The 12,695-nt window shown below is 41.5% G+C and overlaps 1 protein-coding gene across 15 annotated transcripts in view; it reads right to left on the reverse strand.

Moving 5' to 3' along the window:
* Window positions 1-12,695, reverse strand: part of Cpeb3 (cytoplasmic polyadenylation element binding protein 3) — a 182,076-nt gene that overhangs the window by 107,076 nt on the left and 62,305 nt on the right. For 11 of the 15 annotated variants that reach the window (XM_017590350.3, XM_063265169.1, NM_001419825.1 and 8 more), the window contains exon 3: window positions 6,783-6,942. In XM_017590350.3, the coding sequence (XP_017445839.1) occupies window positions 6,783-6,942 (160 nt within the window). The remainder of the gene's footprint in view (window positions 1-6,782; window positions 6,943-12,695) is intronic. The other 4 variants (XM_063265176.1, XM_063265178.1, XM_017590345.3 and 1 more) reach the window with 1 other exon arrangement.

Below are 12,695 nucleotides of genomic sequence, written 5' to 3' on the forward strand. Positions count from 1 at the left end.
CTAAATATGATTAAGTTTCCTGCTAAAGAGAATGGGATTTTTTTTTTTTTTGGTAAAGTTACATATGACTTTTTTAGTTTATCTCTTCTTTATCTTAAGCTATAGTGTTTAGAATACAAAATGTAATATATTTTCTTTTTTTTTTTTTGTTCTTTTTTTTTTCAGAGCTGGGGACCAAACCCAGGGCCTTGTACCCCTGTAATATATTTTCACTGAATAAAAATTAGAATATGTGAAAAATAAGATCACGAAAGAAAACCACAGTCAGCTTTTATGTGTATCTTTTAGTATGGAGAACACGCACAAAGCATATAATCATTTCACAGTCTTTTCTTAGTGCAATGTACTGCTAAACTTCAATACTTTTTAAAGGATTTTGGAAGAGAAAATGTGCAATGGGCAGAAAAAGGCCCGATGCTAAATTCAGATGAGGCCATTTCTTTTTGCTTCCTTTTGTCCAACAAATGCTGCTGTTGAATCAGCTGTGAAAACAGAACCAAGTGTGTGACATCTGGTGATTTTGTTACTGCAGTCTGGTGCTGTCTGTGACATTCTGTCACCTGTCTGTGAGTTTGCTATTTTTAAAGTGTTCTTGTCAGCTAGCTATCTTTTAAGTATAAGGTTTCAAAAGCTGGAGGGCATCCTTGGTCTTACTCAGTTAAATGACGATGTGGAAATAAATCTGACACTGCCCCACTTTGCCCACATCTTAGGACATAACAGACAAGAGTCAGGATGGAGACAGAGGGTGGAGAATGGAGTTACATTTGTTTATTTAGAATGGAAAAAAAAATCACATCTTTATAAATTCAATTTATTCATATTTTAAAATCTACCTTACTTCAGAGCCCAACTAAACCCATACTTTTATGGGTTCAAAATTAAAAGCTGAAAATTTTATTAATTCTTAATTACTACTATAAAGTCAATTCTTCAGCACACTAACACATCTTTCTCTAATCAGACACTACCCTAAAAAAAGTACTTCAATAGCTACAAAGAGGATGTCAGTGCTTCAAGAAAACATTCTACTGGATTTTGCTTATTTTCTCTATAAAATTAGAAATACACTTCCAGAGAAAAAGTATCATAAGGCATAAAAATATGATATTAAAAAAAAACACCCCAAAAAATCCAGTAAAGCTAGGTGTGGTTTCGAAGGCTGAGGCAGGAGTTTTAGACAGGTTGGCTCCACAGCCAGACCATGTCTCAGAACAACAGAACAGGGGACGGAGTGGGTGCTGGCACTGGTGAGATGGGTCAGCAAGTAAATACACCACTAAGCCCAGTGACCTCAGTTCGGTACCTGAGACTCCGTAGAAACAGATTCCTACAAGTTCTGTTGTGAACTCTTAAAAAACAGGTAAGTTATTTTTTTAAAACTAAATTTCTTTTTTAAGGTGATGGCAAAATCTGGTACTATACCATAGTACTATAGATCTGTTCCAAACAGTCAATAAGCAAACCCAGGAGCTCAGAACTGAAGTCAGTGGACAATTTGTGTTGTGTTGTTTTATCTCCTGAAGGGGCAGGCTACACTGTTCCAGTCACAGCACTACTAGAAACCGGGGATGCGGACGTGTGCTGTCATCAGATTGCTCAGAACTGGAGAACGTTGTAAAGGACAAATTGACATAGGCTAAAAGAAGTTGACATTGAAATAAAACTAAGTAATGATTCAAGCTACTAAATAAACAGAATGTTTTCTTCTGGAGGAAAGAAGAAAATTTCTTTTCTAAAACAAGGGAAGCAAAAAATCCCAAAGGGAACCAATTTTGTGTTAAGTCTCTGTCATGAACCATTTCAACACAATGAATACAGAAAAGTGTATCTATAACAGAAAAGGAATTCTGTCAATGTAAATGTGCCAAGGCACTATTACCAGAAATGAGCTATTTTTTCCTCAGACTTTTTCGGTATACCTTTGAAAAGCAGGCCCTCAGCCTGGGTTCTCAACCAACACCTGTTCTTTTCATTTTTCAAATCTCAGTTCCATGAATGACAAAGGAAGAGAAAATTTAAATACTAGAAACAGTTCATCAGGCACCATCCCAGTGAGCAGCCGGGAACTCTGATGCAGGCGTGAGGGTGTATGGGGTGAAGGAAGCCCATCCCTTCCTCTTGTTACCAGCTGCCTGCTCTAGAGTACTTTCCCAGCCAGAGGATGGGGTCTTGTTTTCTAGCAATCAGCTACTCCATCCAAAACACATAGCTTACTTATTCTAGTAGGGAAGGTGACAGATCCATTAAGCCTAATGACCACAGGCTTCCAAGTCAGAAGACAGTCTCATACAAAGACAGTACAGCGATGAATCTGAATGAAATGAGGGGAGTAAAACCCTTACCCCACTACTCTACCTCTGCCAATCCAAGGATTTCTGTAGTTAGAAACACAGTGAATAGTGGTATCACACACCTTTATCCCCTTCTTAGAACCCTCCGTCTCATCAGATTGAGGCTTCTCTCATACCAAGGGTATATAAAAGGCAAAACACAGGCCTTATGCTGTCTCTCTGCTACAGCCAGACTGAATTAGCCCAGTGACTGTGACAGAACACACTATTTTCCTTTCCTTTTTCCTGCAGGTTGTGTATGCTGGGCTTCAAACCAAGGGCTTGTGCACACAGAGCACGTGCTCTACCATTCATCTATACACACTTATATGCACAGAAGGTAATGCTCTGTGACGCATCAGGCTGACCCAGTGTGGGTACAAACACAACCAGGAAAGTTGAGGTGTAATTTACTGAAACCGAAGTCTTTTTTCCAGAACTTCCTGTTCTCTCACACTAGGCCTTAAAAGAATGATTGAAGCAGAGCGGTAGTGGTGCACATCTTTAATCCCAGACAGAGGCAGACAGATCTCTGAGTTTAAGCTAGCCTGGTCTACAGAGAAAGTTCCAGGACAGCCATATCTTCACAGAGAAACCCTGCCTGGAAAAACAAATAATAGAGCATACTGACATCTTCTACATGTCGTGCTGTGAATATACACCATGTCCATTTTAAGTTTATCATGAAGTAATTCATGTCATATTTGACTGCTTCGTACCTAGTTGGTGGAACTATTTTGGAAAAGATTGGTCTCCCTACTCCCTCCCTTCTCTGTCTTCTTTCCTCCCTGTCTCTCTTAACCTCTGCCTCAAACTTGAGGTTTAGTCTCAGCTACTGCTCTAGCTCTACCTGCCTGCCATGGTGGCCATGGTCTCATGCTCTGAACCTGTAGGTCCCCAATGAAATACTTTTTAATATGTTGCCTTGGTCATGACGCCTCTTACAGCAATTCAGCAGTAACTAAGACAACTATGCTATTCAGATGTAGAGTTTTAAAAGGTCAAGTAATGGGTATTTTTCTTTCTCCTATATGTGGCTTTTGAAAAATGATGGTTTATCCTTCAATAATCACTACTTATCTAAGGAAAATAAAAACAACTATTTGCAGCCAATGTTTAGCTGTAGTCTGGTCAAGAAATAAATCTGTCCTGGCACGGCTTAATTTATTACAGAGGTTGCGCAATAAGCACTCCATGCTCCACACAGAAAATCACACAATACCTGCAAAGCTCCTTGTGCTAGGGAACTCATCTTCCCATCTATTTTATATGGTGTTTTATTTTAATTACAAGGCTCTAAGGAGGCTAATATATCCAGTTCACTAGCCAACTGGGGGCAGAAAAAGAACTCAAATCCAGTTTGGACCAATTGCAATGTTAGAAAGGCTGTGTTTTGAAACTTCATCTCCTATATAGAAAATGTAGAACACCTGGGATCCTCTTAATAAAGACTTCTAGATACCTTTGCTATTTCTAGATACTAAGTCTACAGTAGGCTTTTACCTTTCTTTTTTGTCCTAGTATGTGTTGTTTGAATTTTGTTTATATAGTTAAGCAAGAATGTGGGGGTTTTCCTATAGAAGAAAAGAAAACTGAGTTCTAAGAAAAATAACACCAGTGTAAACAACCGCCCCAAAATCCAACTCTGTGCTTGCGCTTTGAGACCCCTCCCCAGTACACATATCCACAAATAATGTTCCACATGCAAGAGGGAAAAGATGACGACCAGGACTCTAAGGGTGCACAGGCAAAGCGTTCCCCAGAAGTCACACAGCAGCACCCAAGGGTCATTATCTCCTGACGTTCTATGCATTCTGATGCTTCTATCTGTGGACCCCTGGGCCATCACAGTGAACGTCCCTCAGGCAACTCACGGCAGTATTACATAGGATAAAGAAAAGCTGGAAGGTCTAAATTCTATCTAAGCTGGAAGGTCTAAGTTCTATCAATAATTACAAAAATCAGAGAGAAACATGGATATTTATTACTATGGAAAATAGAAATAGAAAATAAAAACCCATGACTACACATCATGATCTTTCTTGTGCTTTTAGTTAATTGTGTCTGTGTGCATGTTCATGTGTGCAAATACATATGTGTGCACATGAGGATTCACACTTGTGAGACTCAACAAGGGGACAACCTTGGGTGTCCTTCCTTAGGAACTGTACACATGTTTTTGGTGAGGTTTTGGTTTTTTAGTTTTTAAGATGTGGTCTCTCGTGGCCTTAAACTTACCAAGCAGACCAGGCCCCTGGACCAGTGAGTCGCAGGGATCTGCCTCTCCGCTCAGTGCTAGGACTGTGGGCACCCGTTAGCATGCCCAGCTGCTTTCCTGGCTTCTGGAGACAGAACTCGGGCCATCATGGTACAAGACAAGTACTAAGACTGAGCTCTTTCTCCAGCCTGGCTTCTTATTCTGTTCATTTTCTTAACCTTTAAAGCTAAAAGTACCTTAAGCATTTTCCTTTCTCCTCTTTCTCTGTTGTTGTTCTTGGTGGTTTTTTGAGACAAGCCTTGAGCTCAAGCCAGACTGGCCTTGAGCTTGTATCATTCTCCTGCCTCTGCTACACAAATGCTGAAATAATGATGTGCGCCACCATGCCCAGTGTCAAAATATTTTCTTAAAGGTGCAAGTGATGTCACTGACCACAGGGACATAGTGATGTCATTGACCTCAGGGACATAGTGATATCACTGACCTCAGGGAAGTAGTCTGTTTATAGAATATCAAGCAGTAGAATATGAAAACTTGGGAAGATGAATCCATAAGGTACATACTCAAGGTCTCCCAACTCCTGGGACCATAACACATGCATGGTGAAGCAGACTATTACCTCATAACTGCTAGTAATGAAAAGTCTACAGAGATAGTAAGCCTGTAATTTTAAAAGGCCATTGTGAATGGGAATAGCATTTACGTTACTCTACAATACGGTTACTACCCTCTTTCCTTGGGCCAGCGCTATGCTTAGGTGACACAAGTAGCTTCTGCTTTACTAGTATACCATTCTAAAATATTATGTAGAGACTGTAATCCAATCCTTTCCTAATTTTTTACCTAGCACTCAGGAGGATGGGACAGGAGGATTGTCCTGAGTTCCAAGATCAGCCTGGGATATATAATATGTTACAGGACAGCCTGAACTGCACAGTAAGATCCTGTATCAAAAAGAAAAGAAAGAAAAGAAAAGCAGAGCAGATGGACCAGAAGAGGGACCAGAAGCCGGGAGGTCTACACAGAGCAGAGGTTAAATGTGAGGATGATCAGAAGGCTCTCAAGCTAGAGGGAAATGACAAGTGTAACCTGGAAACAGTCTAAAAACAAAACAATCTGTGAATATTATTATTTTTACATCATTCACACCTCCAAGTGTAGCATGCTTCAAATTATCGTGGACCTGATCTTCAGCTAAAGAAAGATGTGGTAAGTGACTAAAAGAACAGCAACTTTCCTCTTCTTTCGCTCAGGGCCTTAAGAATCTAGCTTTCTCAAGATGCTTTCTGTCCTCGTGGCCTCCTGTGACTGCCTCTATCCACTGGGAAATAAACAGAGCAGGACCTCAAATGATGAGAAGGATTCCTGCCAAGGACACCAACATCAAAGGTTCGGTTGGTCACGTCCTCGATCGCAGCCCAGAGGCTGCCAGAGAGGAGAAAATCCTCACAATTCCAGAAGATGAGGAGGTCACACAAGATGGGCATCCCTGTGGCAAACTACTCAGTTTTTACTTAAGGTCCTAACTCAAAATGGAGTGGATAGTTCCACATCAGGAACTTGCATTACAGCATTTAAGATACTGTAGGGTCTCTAAAACAATAAATAATCTATAAAAAACTATCTGTAATTATAAGTTTACATGAGCTCTAAAATTAGGGAGTCCTACTAATTAATGTTGATCTTGGAATGTTCTACCTCCTACTGAACTCAAAACATGCATATACCTTAGGCCATCACCTTGTACTTTAGCCCCGCCTCGGCAAAGGGCCACTGTCACACATGGGTTGTGATACGATGCTCCTATAGCAAGAAGGGCTAGAACGTAGCAAAAGGGAAGCATCACATGAAACTTTCTCAAGTTTTACAGACTGATTTACTGAATATCGCACTTTTTTGAGGTGTACCTGTACTTAAATGAATTCTACAGATTCAGCGAATGATTCCAAATGTACAAAGCCCAGAAAATTTGGCTTCTGGTTTCATGCTATAACCATGACCTCAGCTACCCAACACAGACTCTTGCAGATAAACAAATAAAGGTAATCAACTATGATTACCACAGGTAGCTGAACCCAGGTTAAAAAAAAAAAAATTAAATACATTCCACAATGCTTTACAGAAGCAAAACAAACAAACGAAAACAAATAAAAACAAAAAAATCACAATTATTAAAAAGCTGATTTTTGCTTACAACACCAAGCAAGAATGGACATATGAATATTCCTAACCTGCAAAATGATTCCTCCACATTATATCAGCGAAACTCATTGGTGGGCCACTGGGAGGGTAGTGTTTACCTTTCAGAGGCTCATGATCAGTCCTGATCATATCCATTAAGGAGTTCTCCAAGGAGTGCAAGTTAAAAGTGTCATAGGGCCTACTCCGGTCCTAAAAACAAAAACACAGAACAAGACAGTACATAAAATTACTTCATAAAATCAACATATTTGTTCTGCTTCACGCTGTAGATTGGCAAATTGAATGAAAGTTATAGGCAATTCAAAAAGCACATTCACCTTTTATTAGGAATAATGTCTTAGCACCAAAATGTTCAAAAGGAGTGTCTACAGTTAGAGTGCATGCTTTTCCTACTAGTCTACTGTGCTCCTTTCCTTCAGACTGACGGTCTCTCAAATTAAATGGGTCAAATGTCTTAGCTTAGCCTCCTACCATCCACCCACTGTCCCAGTGAACACAGACTGCCTACATTCCTAGAGAACCATGGCTGAGGACTTAGGGCAAAACCAGAATCACCTTTCTGAGTAAAACACAACAGTTATTATTGAATGAAGAGGCTGAGGCTGCAGGACCAGCAGCTTGCATCTAGGTAGCAAGTTTCCGTCCTGTCTGAGTTATAGACAGACACAGGCACCGTCTCACAATAACAAAAGCAAAACCATGGCAATGGTTTCAATGTAATTATAGTAAGTCACCTTAATATTTATGACTAGTAAATTCCATACATGGATAGTTTTATTTTTAAAACAAAATGTGGAGAGAAAAATAAGCTTAAGATGGCTGAAAGTAGAGAATTTACCCCCACAAATTGCCCTCTGACCTCCGCATGTATTCTATGGTATTCACTTGGGGGGGGCGCGTACACACACACACACACACACACACACACACACACACATAAATAAATAAATAAATAAATAAATAAATAAATAAATAATTTTAAAGCGAGAAATAAAAATTCACGGTAAAGAGGAGATTAAATGACAACAATAAGAACTGTTTGTTCTGAGTTGGAGAGATGGCTCAGTGGTTAACAGCACTGGCTGCTCTTCCAGAGGCCCTGAGTTCAATTCCCAGCACCCACGTTAGGTAGCTCACAACCGTCTGTAACAGATTCTGGTGTGTCTGAAGACAGCTACAGTGTCATATACATTAAATAAATAAAATCTGTTTAGGCTGTGTGACAGAGTGTGGTAAGACTAGGCTGTTATGAGGCTGCAGCAAGAGGCTAGCCTGGGTTACACAGCAGGAGGTTAGCTTGGGTTATACAGAAGACTCTGACCCTCCTTCCCTCCAATTCCCCTGAAAGAAAAGGTTGGCTCATGACATTCAAGATTCTTTCTGTCCAAAGCAGTCAGTTCTGTTTGTTTGTTTTGTTTTATTTTTTTAAAATCCTTAATATGGTATTTCAAGGTAGGTAAAAATATAGCTGTTGTATGTTTTTACATACAATTAAAAAAGTGAATTCAAGAAACATTAGAACTCAAAACCAATACCCTAAGGAATATAACATTATGTCTCATGAAGTTGTCCAAATCCACACAGGTTGTAAGCAGTGACTTCTATGGAAGCATCATATTCCATGCAATTACTGATGGCCCAGAGGTAGTGAGTTCCTACTAGAGAGGATATAAATGATTAGGTGACTTCCTAGCAGGGAAATCTAAATTGAAATGAACCTCAAATCAGTCAAACTGTCAAAATCACATGAGGTCCTGGTAAAATACAAGTTCCTGGGCTGAGGAGGTAAAAGGTTGGCAAAGTACTTCCCTGGCAAGCCTGAGGAAGGACTTGAGATCTCCCAGACCCTCATAAAAGTACAGGCTGTGGTGGCATGTGCTGGAAGACAGAGAAAGACAGGAGGGTCCCTGGGGCTCCTTGGCTAGCCAGGCCACCCTGCTCAGAGCGTGCGAGGTGAAAAGATCAGTGGATGGCCCCTGAGGACCAACACCCAGAGTTAAACTCTAGACACTACATACTCTCTCTCTCCCTCTGTCTCTGCCTCTGTCCCCCTCTCTCCCTCTCTTCCGTCCCTCTCTCCTTTACTCCAGCTCAAACATGCTTAGTAATATTTTACAAGAAAAGCCAGCAAGATGGTCAGTGGATAAAGGTGTTTGCTTCTGAGCCCAACGCTCTGGAAATGGTGGAGATGTTAAAGTATGTGTCCCACAAGCTGGGGACTTTGGTTTGGATCCATCACTCAAATAGAAAACTCAGCACAACGTACTTATTGTTATGAAATATAACGTGGAGAGGGGGTATCCTTGGAGGCTTGAGCCAAGGTGTGGCAGATGATGACTTAAGCAATTGCTAGGTCCTTGGGAGGCAGGTCAGCAGAGTCTCCTGTACGCTAACACCTATAATCACAGCACTTAGCAGGCTGACACAGGCAAATGGCACTCGCTAGGCAATCGGTCTAGCTGAATCAGGTTCAGGTGAGAATCTGTCTCAAAAAGTATGGTGGAGACTGATGGACAAAGATACCTGACATCAACCTCTGGCTTGCAAGCACATGTGCACACACACATACAAGAATGCACAACAGCTACCTATATGTTGTATACAACAACAGTGGAAGGAACACAAACTGTGTGTGATGTCACATCCCAGTACTGGGCATAGGTTTAACATCTATAAGACTAGAGTACCCAATCTTCTCTTTTCCCTGTTGTTTCTTCCCACGTGCCTCCCCCAGGGGAGGAGCCCTTCTAGAACAAAGGTATGCTCTTCTCAGAAGCCCATTTTATACAGAATTCAGTCTGTTCTATTGAACGAACTTATGACTGAAAGTCCTCACTATTGAAATGTTTGCTTAGGGGAAAGGGCAACAACACTTGGCATTTGCACCATTGGACAGGGATTCTTGAGGCCACCTCAAGCTGATCTAGCTGGCATGGCACTATCACCTACTGTACCCTACACATCTGTTTCTGGGGCCCTGAGCTTAACCTATCTAGAGCTGACCAGTGCCACTGTCTTCACATCCTGTTTCACAAGCAGCAGGCCTTGAGCTGCTCCACCCACTGTTGTTTGTGCTGTCTTTGGGGCCTGTTGGCCAGTCCCTTTAGCCTACATGTAGTTAGCAATGCTTAACCAAAGAACCCGGTCAGACACAACAGAAAAGAAAAAAACCCAAAACCTTTGCAAAAATGTTTAAAAGAAATTATATATAAAGAAAAATAATCCACGATTCATGGATCTCAGACATTACAAATGGTAACACAGACTTGGGGTCCAGGCCAAATTAAGCTTTGAGTGTGAGACCCTTTCAAAAAAGGTGGGGAGGCAATGGCAAAATGGTTCAGCAGTATTAAGTTCTGAGTAGCAACCCTGACGTCCTCAGTTCAATCCTGGGACCTCTGGAGAGACCGACTTTTAAAAACTGTCTTCTGACCTTTCCTTGTGCACTGTGGCACGAGTACAACCGCACTCAACAACACACAACAGCACAATCCATAAACCGATCAGATATGCTTTTCATTTTTGTTTCCCCACAGAGGAGAAAAGGAAACCATTTTCTGTTCGCCTTCAACAAGCAGCTCCCCAGAAGACTGAAAACACCTCTAAGCAGCACAGCTCATCGTTGGAGTTCTCTAAGCATGACGGAAGACAATGGGATGCTTGTGTATGACAGTCTTCTCTCCCCCATGCATAAGCCCCATCTCTCCCCTGCCTCACTTAATAGTAATACATTTATCAAGTATTTTAAACGGCCTCCCTACTCAAGGAGGCAAAGGTGAGGTGCGTCTGCAGTGCAGCACTCCTGGGAGGCTAGGGCAGCAGGGATAGAGGATGTGAGTACAGCCTGGGCTAAGTAGACAGTCTCCAGGAAGAAGACATGTTTGTCCCCTTCTTGTGAACTAAGCAAGTCAGTCCTGGACAGATGAAGTCAGTAGTGAAAAGGGACAGTGGTAGTACCAGGGTCCAAAGTCAATCAAATCCATGTGACCTCTTCTTATCGTCTCCCATACAACAACCTGCCTCACTTGCCCTTGGTCAATTACCCTCATTCAAATGACAACCAATTAACCCCAAGAAGAGGTTGATAGCTCTCCAGCCCATCCATGGCTCTGCCTCTCAGTCCTACTTCATTTATTCCCTGCCTTTCTGGCTTTTCTATACTTGGGTATTTCCTTTCCCAAAAACACAAAGTAGAAGACAAAAGAGCCAAGAGTTACTGGGAACCAAATGATGGAAAATAACCAGGGCAGGCCAGCAAGATGGGTCAGTGGGTAATAAAGGTTTAGGCTAAGCCTAATGACCTGAGCCTGATCCCAGGACACACATGGTGAAAAGAAAGAAATAAGTTCTTTGACCTCCACTGGTAGGCGCTCTCTCTCTCTCTCTCTCTCTCTCTCTCTCTCTCTCTGCTCTCTCATAAAGATACACACACACACACACACACACACACACACACACACACACTCCCTAAAAATAAAACTATAAAATAACCATTGTACCTTGTAATATGCTAGGTACTGACCTAGATGTCTTCAATTCTCCGCCACCCTTGGATAGGTATCACCCCACATCCCAGAGAGAAAAACTGAGGTGGGCAGAGTAACTATTCAAAGTTAGGCTGCGAACCTACCAGTCAGATGTATAATTGGCAAAGTTTTTCCCCATTTAGTAAGCTGCCTCCTTGCTTGAATGATGATATTCTTGCTATATAAAAGTCCTTTTAGTTTCATGAGGTCCCATTAATTAGTTGTTAATCGAGGTCATGTTCAGAAAGTCCTTTCCTATGCTAATGAGCGCAGGCCTATTCTCTTCTGTCAGGCTCAGGGTAACTAGTGTTAGATTGAGGTTCTTGATCTACTTGGACTTGTGTTTTGTGTGTGGTGATAGACATGAATCCATTTTGTTTTTCTACATACACGTATCCAGCACCATTTGTTGAAAACGCTGTTTTCTCTGGTGTGCATTTTCAGATTCTTTGTCCAAAAGCAGATGTTCATTTGTGTTTGGACTCATGTCTGGGTTTTAATTCTAGTTCATCAATTAATGTTGTCTGTTTTTATGCAATACCACACCATTTCTTACTTAGTTTGTTTTGAGATAGAGGCCTCACTACACGGCCTTAAAGTTAAGCATTTGACTTCTGTTCCTTCTTTGCTGTTATCCTAATCTGTCGGGTGATTTCTAGTCTTAGGGCCACTCTGACATTTCAGTCTCAGACAGTCCCTGATCAGCACGGCAGGTACAATTGGAACTTTGATTTCAGAAACCCTGAGCAGTCCCAGTTTGACATGCTGAGAGATGAAAGTTATGTGAAAGCAGACAGGAAGGGAGGCTGACTCGGGGCAAAGGAAGGGGTCACTGAAGTAGGGACTAGGGTCTAGCTCTACATGGCCAAGGCCCAGAGCCTCAGTAGTCGGTGGACTGGAGGGAAAGTGGGGCTAGGCATTAAACTGCCTCTGAGAATCCAAACTGGAGCTCTTTCTTTCCAAGTTCTGGTCTTTCAAGACGGCCTGACAGATAAGCCAGGGAGGCCTTACACTTGGATTTTCCTTCGCTTCCCTGGTGCTAGGATCACACAGATGCACAACACCTGACACGGTCTAGCTTTTTTAAAGTGGATACTTACTCTATGACTTAATCGATGAATTTATTCTTCTCAAAACACACACATACACAAAATACTAAAGTCTCCAGTCCTCCCTTCTCTTTCAAATCACTATAAATATTTGGCATGTATTTTTTGCAAATGTTTAAAGACACAAAGTTGGCCCTTCCAAGTGATCATGGACTTGGTGTCTATAAGCTGTGAAGCAGAGTATAAATGCTGGAACAAAGGTCAGCTGTATGGTAACACATGTCGACTCTTTACCTCCCCATGTCTCAGCAACATAACAGCTATTTACACAGTGGGTGCAGTAATCCAGAGCTGATTCAAAGTCCCA

This window comes from Rattus norvegicus, chromosome 1, assembly GCF_036323735.1.
Source record: "Rattus norvegicus strain BN/NHsdMcwi chromosome 1, GRCr8, whole genome shotgun sequence".
Classification (NCBI taxonomy): Eukaryota; Metazoa; Chordata; class Mammalia; order Rodentia; family Muridae; genus Rattus; species Rattus norvegicus.